The following is a 15,449-nucleotide window of genomic DNA, read 5'->3' as shown; positions in this document are numbered from 1 at the left end:
ATTGTGGGAGGTGATTGTAGAGGTTACAGAAATTATATTGTATTCTTCATGATTTCTCTAGGGACTGCATCTCATGTTTCCATTGATGTTTTAAAAAAAGTTGTTCAATGAGTGCATAAATCTCTCATATTATCAGCAGTTGCTGGTTGAGCTGCTTTTTTGTAATTTTATGTATAAGATTCTGATGCAGATCTGATGGAAAAATTGTGCCTCCCTAAACTGACAACATAATGTCGATAAGAATGAGATATGGCATCTTAAAAAACAAAAAAAATCTGTTTATCACAATCTCTTGTATATATATTGCTGGACTTTTTTTCTGAGGAGTTACAGAAAAAATATATCAGGATGCTGAAAACTGTTGCTCTCATTGCAATCTAACCTTGGTTAGTTAATGGATGTTGTGCATTAGACACGGCTGAAGTGGATGGCACTTAATTAAAAATTAACTTTAAATCTCAGGTCTCAGAGATTTACTGTTGTGACTGTCACTCTGATTACATTTTCTATCATCACATTTCTTTCTGCAGTGGATAAAACACGCAGATGAACAAGGTAGACCATACTACTACAGTGCTGATGGTTCCAGATCAGAGTGGGAGTTACCTAAGGTGAGTGACCTAAAAAAGAAACTTCAGCAACTTGGGGCTTTCCCCTCTTCCTGAATGTGTGTTCTATCAGGCCTTTAATGTGAGGTATTAACCCACTGGAGGACTCAGATAGTGCTCTCGCAACTTGGGGCTTTCCCCTCTTCCTGAATGTGTGTTCTATCAGACCTTTAATGTGAGGTATTAACCACCGGAGGACTCAGATAGTGCTCTTTGTTATTTATTGCATTTTTGTGGAATTTCTGATTATGAAGAGGAAAAAAATATACTCAAGGACATGAGAAATATATATATGTAATTTATTCAGATGTCAAAGGAGATCTGGTGTCTTTGCTGAACAGAGCAAAGGTTTTATGCAGGGCTGCAAAATAGTATCTGTGATTTTGCTGTGATAAAGAAAACCTGTATGGGAAAAAGGAGAAATCTTCCCTGAGAAACTGCAGTCTATTTTTAGAACCCTCCAAAGTGCTTTTACAAATAAGTGTTGAAAAACAAAAGTTTCAGCAGAGTTTTTTGGTATTTTTGAGGAAGGCACAGTTTCACCAGAATTGTGTTCTGGTATTCATTAATTTTGTAGTAAAAATAGAAATTTGTAGGGAAGTGACAGATCTCGGGACACTTGGTAGTCTGAGGATGTATCTAATACTATTTAATTCTCAAATTCACTTCAAAAAACTGGTAATTTGTTATATGGATGTTGTTATGTATGTCTTCCCTGCTATTTGTTCAATACTACATAATAAGCTGTGGCCATTAACAAAGTTGTTTCACACAAAACTGTGTGCATAAATATATGAAAAAGCATGTTTCTCCATTATTGTTTTATCAGTACAAAAATCAGTGTCTCAATCACTTCCACTTAATAGGTAGTGCTTTCATAATACTTGTGAGAAAAATATTTACATGAAAATTATGAATGAAGTTATATACTAAGCTGTTTTGTTACGTCAGTAGAAGAATGTGCATCTGAAGCACTGAAGAGTTGAGTTAGCTTTGAGAATTCTCCTACGTCAGTCTGATGTGTTAGATAACTTAAATTTTGTAACATGTCTCAGTGTAACAACATAATCTGTACCTACTGGTTTTAAAAGCTGTTTAGCTTTTGATATGTTACTGGATTTATTAGAAGTCTTAAAATATGATAGACCAGGTTTTACCAGAAGCAATTATTACTTCTATATGTATAATTGAAATAATTTTGGAGAATAATGTCATGAGTACTTTATTCTATGACTTGTGCTGTGCAGAAAGTTTTGACTTGGAAGAAATTGTGTTTCACAAAAATAGATTGAGTTAGGATTTGAATTACACAGCAAATTGCCTTTAATCCAATTAGAATAAGTCACAAAGGTAATCCAGAACCATTACCTGAGGTCCATTAGGAGGCATAAAGGACTGGGTTCTAGTATTTATTTAATAATGTATGTTATTCTAGTTATTCTAAACAAAGTCTGAGTTCTGTTGTATTAGTAGCCACTTCCAGAATGAAACGTAGCCTTTGGTTTGTAATTTGTGATCTGAAAGTGATCACATATTGATGTTACAAATTTTCCTTGAAAATTATTATTCTTATGATTCATTTAGGTGGAATGTACTTTTTAATTCCTTCTTGAAACTAGTAAATCTTGACTGCCAGCAAATATAAGGTAAACAGAAGAAAATGAGCAATTGATTCTTAGATTCAGAATCCTTGGCTTTTAGCTTTAAATTCTGTGGAATAGATTAAATATTTCAACAAAAGATTAAGCTAGTTTATGTAACTATATATTTGAAGATGTTATTCTTGTGAGTAATTAAACATGATTGAAGATTAGTCTCTCAAAGGTCTTGATGAAGCTGGTTATAAAGTACTTAAAACAAATTAATTAAAGAACACTCAGACCACAAAACTGCTTTGAAGAAAAATAATCTATATGTTGAAAACTTCTCTTGAGCAGTGAGAGAAAACCATAGAAGGATCTCAGCATTGTAACTTACTTAAATGAAAATTAAGTTACTAGGAAAAATCCTACTCTTGCTCAGGATTTTTTTGGTTCTCCCCCCCTCCAGTGTATTTAGCACAAATATTGCCTTCCAAATCTTGTGAAATAAAGTGATGTAATAGCATGGTCATGTAATACTATAAACCAGAAAAAGAATAGAATCTTTTTGTAGATGGTTCTTAATAAGCTGGATTTCATTAGAACTAAGAATGGTTCAGAGATTTCTGGAAATAGCACACTATCTGAGCTAACACTGTGACATTAAAAATCTTCAGAGTAATAGAATTAACTATAAATGTGCACATGCTTGGGAATATCACACTGTTCTTGTATGTGTGTTAAAAATTGTGAGGGTATGTGTTGGGAAGGGAGGACAGTTACAAAACAAATTACTTTAGACAGTCTCACAGAAAGCCCTCCAGTCATGTGGATTTAAATAACATCTAGGAATAGCTGGATGCCTCTGGCTAAAAATGATGTTTCACATGCAGTAGCTTTGACAACTGCTGAAAAGTCTATTAAGGCTCATGATGAGTGTGACCCAGCTTTCTGCAGTGGAAGAGAAGAACATACTGAATTAATCTTTAAAATGGATAATAATGTTTTAATCATAGTTTCTACTAGATCCTGTAGAGGACTGATATTTCTCATCTGAAGTATTCTGTTATATTCAGTTTTTGGTTCTTGCCAATTATTAAAAAAAAAAACAATACAAAAAAACCCACCAAAACAACCAAGCAACAAAAAAAACCCAATGAACAAGCAATTAAAAGTTAGAAAATAAAATATGTTTATTTCCTGTTTAGTGAAAGAATACTGTCTAAATTCAGTCTAAGAAGGGCTACATCCCTATTCCAGAAACCTAGTTTTCTAATAGGAGCAAATGAGAAATCTAGTAAGTGTGAGGGGAATTAAACTCATCTCAGGAGTAAGAGCTCCTTAATTTCGAAGTTTCAAAAAAAGTTAACCTATCAAAATGCCAAAAAAAAAAAAAAAAAAAGGGGGGAATTCTAATAAGTATCAAAATAAATATCTCAAATGATAGTTAGAGGGGACAACCTGATAAAAAGTAGAGATTAAAAATCTCTCAGATTTTCAAAATGCATTCCTAGGCCAACACCTGGCATAAGAGCACTGAAGCTTGGCCTTCCTCTGAACGAGCTCACTGATCCAAGACTAGCCTTTGGAAGAAAATGTGTCTACTATAAGCCTCTGGAGTGAACTCAGTTTTAGTGTTAATATTTACAGCCTGTGATATTGAAATTGTCTGTATTCTTCTCACAAGTTCCTGCAGCGTAAGCTCTCCTTGCTGTATCCACAGAGGAAGGAGTAGCTGAAGGAGTTTCATTTTTGGCAGTGTTGATGGACCAGCAGTCTGTTACTTCACTCTGTGCACTGCAGCCTGGGGAGTGAGCTCAGGGGCCTCAGTTCTGGCACTTGTTGAATGGTTTTCCTGATGGAGACCTGAAAACTGTCAGAGCATGATAGCTGAAAAAAATTACAGTAAAACAGGGGGCAGGTAATGTCAGGAACATACGCAGTCTGTTACTTCACTCTGTGCACTGCAGCCTGGGGAGTGAGCTCAGGGGCCTCAGTTCTGGCACTTGTTGAATGGTTTTCCTGATGGAGACCTGAAAACTGTCAGAGCATGATAGCTGAAAAAATTGCAGTAAAACAAGGGGCAGGTAATGTCAGGAACATATCGTGCAATTAAATGGTGAAGGAAAATAAATATGAGAACACGTAAATAAAACTTGGTTGTCTTATGGTAAATTTGTCTTGTTCTGAGCTGTGCTGCTGGATTTGAGGTTTACCCTCTGTGCTGGCATTTGAGTCTACTGCAAGTCAATGCACTAGGCAGTTTCATTAGCAGTAGTGACATTCTTGTGCTTAAATTTGGGATTGCCTGGTGAAAGTTGAGACAGCCTCTGCTGATGTGAAGATCATGGTAGTTTTTACCAACAAAAGTTGTTTAAAAAACAAATGAGAGTTAAGTATGAGAAGGCAGTCAGGGTTTTTTTTCCTTTCTCTTTAATATTTGTATTTCTACTCACAAAACCTAGTCTGATCTTCCTCATTTGTCCTGGGGTTTAGGGGCTCCCACCTCCCCCCAGCCTTTGCTTGGGCACACAGCAGGACCTGTGGCAATCAGCAAGGACCTGGGGCTGCGCATCACAGATGAGCAGTCTTGGTGACCCTGAGGATTAAAAGGGAAGCAATGGATGTCCAAGACAGCAAAGTGAACAAAGTAGGTTATCCAGAGGTGTCTTTCAGTCACTGGTGCGTTTGAGCTCAAGCTGCTTCTGCCAATGAAGAAGCAGAACATTCTGCCTGGGTTCTGTTCCTCCTGTGGGGCTGAGGCCTCCAACTGCTGCCACCCTGACATTCTATGGCAGAGAAATCTTCATTCCCTAGAGAAAGGAAGGGAATTGAATCCCTTAAAAGGGGAAAAACATCCTTATTTATTTATTTTTGGAGGTTTAAGAAAATTGTGTTACTGATTTAGTTGATAAGAAAAGCTAAAGCTGTTACATAGGTGTTACATCTATCACAACAACAAAAACGTTTATTCAAAGCCAAGGACAGTAGGAGCACTAGAAAGTAGTTTTGTTCTGAGGCAGCTTTAATTTAAGGAAGGTTCTTCTGTTTCAGACAGTCTTTTGGGACAACTGCAAATAACATATATGAGGTGCTAAAGGGTACTAGGATAGCACAGTGTTTTTAAGTGCTGCTGTTTTGAAGTTTGATTGCAGTAAGGTTGTCTAAAATGCTTCATTTCAGGTCTTTACCAGCTTTCAGTGTTGGTTGCTTCCCAAGTCTTTTCTCCCTTAGCCCACCCAATTCCTGTGTCTGGCTGAAGATGTTGCTAACACAAACCAAGAAGAATCTTTTTTCTGTTTCTTAAAACTGACAGATCTGTGCCATCTCTGTAAGAATGGGGACAACTGCTACAAATAACTTGGAGGTGTTACATTTGTTTCAGTCACAATTAGGCTAGGACAGGGCCTTGAGCCATGCCATGTATCAGCTTAAAATTAAATGGAAATTACTCAGCCAGTTGAGAAGGTTAGAAAATTTTATAGTGAGGCAAAGAAAGCCTTTAATTTAAGTAGCTGGAGAAGGTCTTGAACAAATTCAGCAATGAAAAGAATACTTTGTGACCTAAATGTACACCACTGGTGTCCTTGAGCTACAGCAAGAACTGTTTCAAAAAATCCCTGTTTTGCTTGGTGTGTGCAGTCAGAGAATGAACAATTGGCTTATGTGCCCCCTGTGTGATAAGAGATGCTCCCAATGAAATGGGGAACAAGCTGGGGTGATGTGCCAGAGGGGTTAGTGTGGTGGGACAAATTTGAGTGGAGGATTTCCAAGGAGCAGTAGTGTGTAAATTTGGAGTTGTGTTCTACCTTTTAAAAAGCTTTAGCATTAGGAAATGAACACTGCACCCTAAGAAGACGTTGTTAAGGCACCTGGTGTAGCAGGGGTTGTCCCACCAGGCAGTGTGTAGTCTTGAATGGGTCAGTTTTATTGCAGAGGACAGCCTTGCCTTAGCTCTGTCTTCAGGATCACACCAAGTCTTAGGCATAGAAAGCCTCCTTATGATTATGTAAAAACACAATTTTGTTTGAGGGAAGGCAAGTCCAACCTAGTTCCTGGTAAACAATAGTAAATACTGCAAACACAGGAGGAGAGAGAGCAGCTCCTGTGCAGGGAGGAGTCCTGTAGAGGATCATGGAACCGACCTGAAGCTGTTCTGCAGGGCTTTTTGAACTGAGGTTGGGTAGGGCAGAGCAAAGGGTAGCAGGGTGGTGTCACCCAACCAGGCAAGCCTTCCTGCTCTGGCCATCTCTCCCTGGCTGGTGGACACTGCCTGGTCTAGAGGACGGTGAGTTCTGCTGGACAGTGTGGAGTAGGAAGTGGTGCCTCTGTCTCCCTCTGATTCTCTTTGGACATCGCAGACCAATTCAAGTATTTTAAAAGTGGAAACTTGTCTTGAGCCCAGAAACACAAAACTTTTTATTTCCACATCACCCTTCCTCCCAGTGTGTTTTACTATTTGTAATGAATAAAACAAACAAAAAACCTCATAGACATCTGAGAAAAAAAGATTTATTTGAAGTTTCTATTGTGAGAAAATGGGGTAAAAATGTCAAATGTTCCCTTTAAAGACTTGTCAGTTTACTAACACTGTTTGTATCACCCATGCAAATTATTTAAGCTGCTAAGATGCACAGAGCTCAGTGTTCCTGAGTTATCAGTCATGCTTTGTTGATGAGCTCCATATACTGTTGCTTTGCTTTCTTGTTAAATATATTTAGTAAAACTTGAATTCCGTGTTACAATTCCTTTCCCCTTCAAGGTGGGGTTGTCTGTTAGAGAAGTTAACTCCTGTGGCTTGTGACAGTATGAAAGGCACCATTTAAATACAGATCACCTGTGCCTGTATCCTAACTTTTAAAATGTAATTAAATTCAAGATAGATTACTTTAAAATACGTATTTGTTTATTCAATTCCTTGAGTTACTCAAATGGAAAGTGCATGGAAGATTTCTATAAATAATATATACCAGTGTCAGTAATGTGTAAATCTATTTCTGAAATAAACAGTTCTGTTTCATAGCAAGAAATGTGTTGGAATTGCCCACCTAAATGGGTTAGAGTTGCTGCAAGGAATGCTGTTTGTTGCAGCCTTTGTGATTTAGACATAGTTTGCTGGAGGTTGTTTAGTTTTTAGTTTTGCTGGCAGGCAGTTTTGCTGCATGTTGCTCAGCGTGCTGTGGTTGCAGGAGCTCTGGCAGAGTGGATATTTCCTTAAAAAGAAAGCAAGCCAGCACTAGGGTCCTTTCAGCATGTATCACAGCTCAGCTCTTGATTTAACAAGGAGACAAACTGAGAGCTGGTTAACCCTCACCACTGTGGGGAAGTGAGTGGAGATGTGCTGAAGCCAGTGCAAAGGCAGGCTCAGAAGTGACTTTCTGCAGCGACAGCTGATATGTTTCTGTCTGTTCATGAACTGCCAAACTTTATTCTTGGTACTGCAACATCCATTCACTTGAGAGTGTTTTATTACTGTTGTGCATATTAAAATAATGTAATAAATGCTAAAGTTATTTAGCTTTTAAGCATCTGTTAGCTTATTGGAGGACTAACTCTCTTCATAGTAAACTACAAAGCAAGCTCAAGCATTGTGAGTGCTATAGCTGTAGCAATGCTGTTCTTTATTTGGGTAATAAATGTAGCTGTATTATGCAATTTTGGTTAGATTTCATGTTTATATTGTTTAGGTTAAACCTTGCCATGCTTTTGGTATGTGCAGGTATAGATTATTCTGTCTTTGAACACCTGAGGCTCTGAGCTTATAGCAGGAATCAATGGCAAAACTGTAGAAGTCAGTGTCCTTACAGAGATTATTGCTTTAGGTAAAAGGGGCCCTTCACTTTCCTTTGTTATTTCCTCTTTAGTGGATTCTAGTGCTTTAGAATCACTAAAATCCTCTCCACAAATGCTGCCTTCAGTTTTTGTTATTTCCTCTTTAGTGGATTCTAGTGCTTTAAGTCACTTCATAAATGCTGCCTTAAGTTTCTTTCTATGTGCAGATTTCAGTCTTTTGATACTGACTAAAAACAATGAGATTTTAGTAAATCACTTAAAAACCCTGTACACTGATGTTGTCTTTTCTTGTTTGTGTTTTCAGTGTAACACTTTGTCTGAAATATCTTTAGAATTTTTTATAATGTGTTGGGATGATGTAAAATGGCAACACTATTAAAGAAAAATATGCTGCAATTGTGAGATCTAGTTAAATGCTGTGTCCTTCTCATGACCCTCACATTTTCTCTGTGAGTTTGCATGCTCTTGAGTTACTAGAAAACCTATGTTATGATAAATATGGTCTCTCCTTGGTTGTTATAGCTCTGCTAAGTCTTAAAATTATTTCCTGCTAAATATTATCTTCCATGCTTATGGAATGTGTATGTTTGTATGTGGTAAGTACATTCCAGACCAGCAAATTATTTCATAAGCAATTTGATGTGTTTATTCTGAAAAAGCAAATCCTCGCCCTCGTGTCTCCTCATCCTAGGCATCCCAAATCTTTGGGTCAGAATCATACCAGGCAGTCATAACAATCTAAATATCTTACTGCAGGATAATAGGTTTACTTTTTCTTACACAAGACGTGGTCAGGTGCTGTAGTACTGTCAATGCAATATGAAGAGTGAATGTTTAAATCTTGTATTTCCTGTAATTCCTTGGTGGTTCTCAATTCCTGTTGGGTGGCAAAATCAGCAGCATCTGCTGCAGAAGAAATCAAACATCTCTCTGCCAATTGAGAATATTATCCCAACACACCAGTTTTAGCTACTGCTTCAGAGAGGACTACAGGAGAAAGGACAATTCTGAAGACTAAATGCAGAATAAAACCAAGGCTGTTTTCACACCCTTGGGTGGTGATATCAGGAGTCTGAAAGTTTGCACTATTTAGGCATTTGAGAGGTATGTCCAGGTCTTGTTTGCATGAATTAGATTCTATTTACAATTTTATTTTTCTTTTCTTCAGTATAATGCTTCACCACAGCAGCAGAGAGATATAATAAAGAGTAGGAGTCTGGACAGGAGGCTACAGGAACCAATAGTTTTAACAAAATGGAGGCACAGCACAATTGTGCTGGACACCAACGACAAGGTAGGAGCAAGTTATCAGCATGCTGAAATGCCACTTGTTTCTGATGTGTGACATTTAATGTACCAGAAGATACTATGCCTGAATTTCTGATATTTCAGTTTTCTTTTGGTCTCTTGTATCATTTTTCATGACATGCAGCAAAAAAGCCTGTTCAATAACTTCACTGCTGTTACTTTGTGAATAGTAGCTCTTTTATTGTCCTTGAAATATTTTAACTGGTGTTAGTTCAGGGGAAAAGCTGTGCATGGTTACAACAGGGTTGTAATATTGTTATTGAAGGGCAGAGGACAGTACTGAAAGTGCTGAAACACTTGGCTTTGTTCCTCTCCACAGCTGAGCTGGTGTTTAGTCTGAAAAATGTTGTGGGTCAGTAACAAAAGCTGTTTTCTGCCCATTCTTAGGGCATGTTCTTGATATTTGGGCTGTACAGTAAGAGGTGCTGTTTAGGTCAGCAAGGAGACAGGGCCTTTCCCTTGCTCTCCCTCTGCTTTGACCTTTTTCCTTCCCATTTCTGCTTGTGCTGGGCCATTCTGCCCGTGGGTCAGGAGAGCTGACGTGAGCTGTGCAGGGAGGAACTGAAATGGGTGTTGTACAGTGGTGACATGCTGGTCTCTGTAACTTCGCTGCAGTCCATCCCAGGATACCTGGAAAATGAAATAACTTGGCAGTGCTGAAATCTTAGCACAAACTTCTCAGAATGAAATACCAAGAAATGGCATTGTAAGCTTCCTTTTCCTAAAATTCCAAGAAAAAAAAATGAAATTAATGCAGATTTGAAAATGTAAGGAAAAGCCTATGAGTGGCCTTGTGTAATCACAGATGGCAAAACCAAACTTGAATGGACAAAACACTGTGGTTGTAATGACAACGGATCTGCTGCCCAGAACCGTACTTGCTCGACCTGTTGTATCCATTTTGATGGACTTGCTTTCCATGAGTTGACTTAGCTCTTCAGAACAGGATTTATTGGATTTGATCTTGAGCTTTTGAGTTGTCACTTTGGGATATATCATGTGTGGTGCTGAGGAGGCAGTGGGCCATGCTTGGCTGGAGACTTTACACCTCTCAGCATTAATTCAGCTCCAGTGATTCTGAGATCCCGCTGCTGCTCCTTTCCCCTCCTTCCTCCTCCTTGTCTGCCTCATGCATCCTTCTGTACTCAGTGTGTTGTGGCACTGCATGAGACACAGCCTAGATGGAGTCCTGATAAATCAAAGCTGAGTGGACACTTCTAGCCTCATGTGCAGTTTATGCTTCAGGGTATGAAGATAGCTTGAAGTTCTGGCTTCACTTTTAAAGGAAGACTTTTTATTTTTTGGCATAATATATACTGCTGTCTCCATTTTGGAAAGAACTGTGTAGTGCTGCACTGAATGAAGAAGCTTTTGTAATACATTGAATAAGTGGAGCTGTTTACATTTCTTCAAGGCTCAGTGTTCATGTATCGAAAACTTAAACCTAGTGAAGCAAACATGAAAATGCACAAATGTTGTGGGTGATAACCAAAAGAAACTCTATTTGAGCTGCATTTGTGAACTCAAGTCAGCAGCCTAAAGCTCCTTTAACAGTTTCCAAACATGTAGGCAGCATGTGTTTTTTATTGGTAAGAAGAAAATAGTTTATATGGAGCACAACATTAAGGCTTTGAGAAAATTTCAGACATGTAGTGGAGCAATAAACTAATGTTTTATGGAAAGATAAATAATTTTTAGTTCATTAATGCAGCTGTTTTATTACCAATAGCAGGTACACTGTTAATATATTCTGCTTGAAATTAGTATGTGGAAAGGGAATGTTTCATGACCACAAATACTGGATTTCTTGTTCCAGAGTTGCTTTTGCTGTATGAAAGCTACCTCAATTTCAACTGAAACAGAGAGGAAGGCAACTGGTATTTGTCTCAATGGACTTGAACCCCAAGCATTTTTTTTAGCTGTCTCCTGGGGAACCTGTTTTCAGTTTATATTCCTTTTTTTTTTTTTCCTGGAAAAACAATGGAACTCAACTGTATGAAAATAGGGCAGTCAAAAGAGTACTTGAAATGTGTCAGAGTGAAAGTATGGGTTGCCAGGGCTCATGAGGATTTGATGATATCAAACATACTGGTTAACAAGTTCATTGGCTGTGGCACATATCTGGATATGGCCATCAGCTAAAAAAATTGATAAGCATAGGAAAAAATACCTTCCTGAGAGGGGCAACTGATTTTCTTAATTTGAACTTTTTTTTTTTTTTTCTTCTTTGCAGACATCTGAAAATATGGAACATTTAGGCTGTTCTACTTAGGAGTGCTAAAGTTCTCTGTTATTGTGCTACTGAAAGAACTAGTGGGCGACCTCTCTAGGTAGATTTGCAAGTGAATTTTAAAGCACAAGTGTGCAGAGTGCTATGTAATGCTGCAAAAGCAAACTGGGTTTAGGAGAGCTATCAAGGGATTTAAAAAGAGAGGGGGAGAAATGTGCTAACAGTAACAGAGAACAAGTGATGTTTTTCTTCCCTTCGAAATTCTTTACCAGATTTTCAAGCAGTGTGTTTGTGCAAGGCAATCATTACTTCAGAGAAAACACACATGCCTTTTTTTTTTTTTGGTTGCTCTAGATGGGCAATTTTTCTAGTTTTCAGAGATTAAGTATTTTATTTTGGTCTGTAGTTAACAGTTCAAAACAAAACCCCAAATCTCTAGCGATTTTCAGTGTTTGATTATAAGGAGATTAATGATCATGAGTCACAAAAATTAATGAAGTTGGTATGTGTTTTTCTACATACTTAATTTTTTATGCTAATCTTGTATTTACTAACCACACAGAAACATGTGTATTTTTTTAAATCTTAGTATTTGTATATGATATCTTGTAATCAGCCATTATTTTAAATATACATCATAATTTGATAGCAATGTCATACAAAAATCTACCCGTTATAAGGATGAAGGCTTTGCTTGAAGCTGATGCAGCATGTATTAACATATTTTTTCAAATGATTATGTACTAATTAACCCAATTGGAGTGTTGTCTGTAAACTTTGTAAGAACACTGTTTAAGTAAGTTTAGAATGTAACTGTGTGAGAATATTATGAATGCCTAAAAGAAGTACTTTTGTAATTTATGAGTGTGTAAAAAGAAGAAGAGAGAGAAAGCATCTTTAGGTTAAAAAAAATATATTTGTATGAAAGATGATAACAGTATCTGTTGACATTGACTATTTGAATTTTATAGGAATCATCAACTGCTTCTAAGGCCAGTTTTCCAGAAAATGAATCATCTCCTTCTTCACCAAAGCATCAAGCCACAGTCAGTATGCAAAATGTTTAAATAAATAAGTAGATGTTGTAGAAACTGAGCTATTCATGATTAAAGAACTGGGGGCAAGCCTTCTTGTTCTTGAGAAAAATAATGGGATGAAACTATTTGAAGACTTTGCATTTTAAAAGGAATGCATTACATGCAGCTCTGTTTTTGGACAAAAAAAAAAGTGAATGTCCTTGGTTTAAATGCAATTTAGTGATAGTAGATTAAATTAGCAAAAATTCACTGTGCCCATATTGTGCCTAATTATGTAGAATTCACTTTGTTTCCTCTGACAGTCACATCTTACAGAGCATCTAGAAAGGTAAAAACAGAAAATTCCCCCACTTCACAGAATCCCTCACTGTTAGTCAGTAATAGTTAATATCTCTAATTTTGGCTTGTCTTTCAGTCTTCTTAAAGGGACATAAGGGGCCTGGCATAAATAAACTGTGTCCTTTTGATTTAGTAGAATAACTTCTGGGAGAAAAACCTTAGCCTGCTAAACAGCTTTTTAAATTTCAGTTTATATTTTAAATGTGATCATTCCTCTTTAAACAGCGGGAAATGAATAAAAAACTTCATTTTTCTATTTTTTTTTAATTTTTAATTTTGGAACTGTACTACAGTAGCATTGAAATAAGTAGCTTTGTCAGTTTTACCAGCCCCTTGATAGGTATCTCAGGGCATTAAAGGCACAGCTTCTCCTGTTTCTTTCTTACTCTGTGTGCAGGGAAATAGTTCTCTGGTTTAGTCATGATAATCCGTTCTCACAACACTTCAAACAGTTTTTCACAATAAAATAAACATTGTTTATTAAGCAAGCATAGCTGATAGCCTTACACAAAAGCAAGTATTGCTTCATGTGATCTGATTTCTTTAAATATGGCTCAGATCTTGAATTTTTGAAACTGTATTTTGCAGAAGAGCTCACTCCTGATTTAGGTAATAGAAAAAACATCTGTGTGTTCTTTAGCTGTTCCCTGAGATTTAAATATTCCAAAGAAAGCTGGTAAATTTTTGAGAATTTTGATCTGTAACCTGCTTTCCTCTTCTTTTTCCTGATTCCATTAATTTTCCCGTTAGTACCCCCTAGTGTTGCCGCTAAGTAGGGCAGTGTGATACTTTCTCTGAATAATTCTCTGGAACATCCCCACTGGTTCCACTGTGACTAAAACCATGATTTATTTTGGGAAGTGAGCACTGGTTGCTCAGTCACTGTGAAAGTTGGCAACAGGCTGTTCTGCTTGTTAAAAGCCAAAGGCTGGTTAAAAGGGTGCCATGCATGGGACTTGGTCCCTGATCCACATGGATCACAAATAGAGTAATCTAGAGAATGGGATAATTCATTTGTTTGGCCTTTTGGAGAATGAATGAGGGAAGGGGCTCACTTCTCCTGTTGAAAATACCAGTTTTGGAAAATAATTAATCTGTCACTGGCTTGGAAAAGCATTTCAGCCCAGTGAAGATATTAAACTGAGTAAGAGCAGCAGTTCCCACTGGACTGAAGTAACATCTGATCCGCCAGCTAAACACCCTTGTCCTTGCTAATGTGTCTTTTCTGTATTTTATGTGCTGGGCTTGAAACATGCAGGTAGAATTTTTCAAGTCCATGAAAAACAGAGCTATGTCTCAGATAAGAGTGTTGCCCATGGTATCCTAGCAAAAAAAAAAAAAATTCTTCAAAATTTTATTGTGTTTATTGTCCATTTAAATTTGAGATTTAGAGGAAAATTCTGAAGAGGACTTATCTTCTATTTTCATTGTATCTAGAATTGAGGTCATTTTTTTAATGATAAAACTAATTTCGATCCATTCCCTAGTTGATTGTTTCAAGTAATAGCTTATTGCATACATTAGGAACTGTTAGAAGCTGTTACTGAAAAGGAATTGATGATAAAATAATTTAGCATTCTTCTAGCACCACTGGCTGGTCGGGCAAGGCTGGCGTGTCAGAAGAAAATGCTAGATTTTGATACCTCATCTTAGGATGATAGTTTAAGTGAATCTTTTTATCCTAGAATGCTTTTCCTTCATTTTATTATTTTTACACAGAGACTATAAATATTCACTTAAAATCTTTGAAACTTGTAAACAGCCTTCTTGTTCAGCAGTGTTCTCCCACCAGTTACTGACTGGTGTTCAAATTTGTTTTGTAGCCATGCTAATATAGATGGTTTTCATCAACAAGACATAACTAAGTAGTTTAAAATTCTGCTATTTTCCATGGGGATAGGAAAAAAAGAGGACATCAAAGAAATGCTTCACTCTTCTGTTTTAACATGAATATGTTAATTTTTTATGCACTTCAACCATGTTTTATTTAAAATAAGAAATTATATTAAAATTAATAGGAAGAATTTATGTGGGAATCTAGGCTGTTTTTTTTGTCAGCCACCTCCTTTTTTAGTAAAGGACTACTCTGCTATTATTATATTACTATTATGCAAATAATTATAAATTTTACATTCAGAATTTTTACTGTCTGCTATCACAAATTATTTGATTTGGCTTGTCCAAAGAACCTTGGTCTTGATGAGGGAAAGCTTTTTACCCTCTGAATGGTAATAAGTACTTTCCCAGAGGAATTTTGATTTTGCTGATCTGTGAATATTTAAATATGCAGTTTCTTGAAGTTATGACATGAGCAAAGATGGCTCACTGCCAGAAATGGATTGTTTGGGGGATTGAATTCTGTGATGTGATGCTAATAGAAGCAGACTTTCTTTTATATTTCTTATGTCTTACTCTTGTCTTACAGGGTCAAGAAAAGTATGGGTTATTAAATGTGACAAAAATCACAGAAAATGGGAAGAAAGTTCGGTAAGTCTTGGACTTGAAAAGTGCATGTGCTTAGGGTTTATGAGAGGTGTTTTGTATTAGGACAGCA

At 37.0% G+C, this 15,449-nt stretch overlaps 1 protein-coding gene across 11 annotated transcripts in view; it reads left to right on the top strand.

The window, feature by feature from the left end:
* The window catches only part of ARHGAP12 (Rho GTPase activating protein 12), a 75,502-nt gene that overhangs the window by 38,156 nt on the left and 21,897 nt on the right, over positions 1–15,449 (top strand). For 9 of the 11 annotated variants that reach the window (XR_005952968.1, XM_041408556.1, XM_041408554.1 and 6 more), the window contains 4 exons: positions 531–611; positions 9,150–9,275; positions 12,491–12,565; positions 15,321–15,382. Coding sequence is in view for 10 of the 11 variants with exons in the window: in XM_041408556.1 (XP_041264490.1) it covers positions 531–611; positions 9,150–9,275; positions 12,491–12,565; positions 15,321–15,382 (344 nt within the window). In the remaining variant the exon portion in view is untranslated. The remainder of the gene's footprint in view (positions 1–530; positions 612–9,149; positions 9,276–12,490; positions 12,566–15,320; positions 15,383–15,449) is intronic. The other 2 variants (XM_041408557.1, XM_041408550.1) reach the window with 1 other exon arrangement.

This window comes from Onychostruthus taczanowskii, unplaced genomic scaffold (assembly GCF_017590055.1).
Source record: "Onychostruthus taczanowskii isolate IOZ18803 unplaced genomic scaffold, ASM1759005v1 scaffold3, whole genome shotgun sequence".
Lineage (NCBI taxonomy): Eukaryota > Metazoa > Chordata > Aves > Passeriformes > Passeridae > Onychostruthus > Onychostruthus taczanowskii.
Note: the sequence above shows the minus strand (reverse complement) of the source record. Positions and strands in the feature narration are given on the sequence as shown.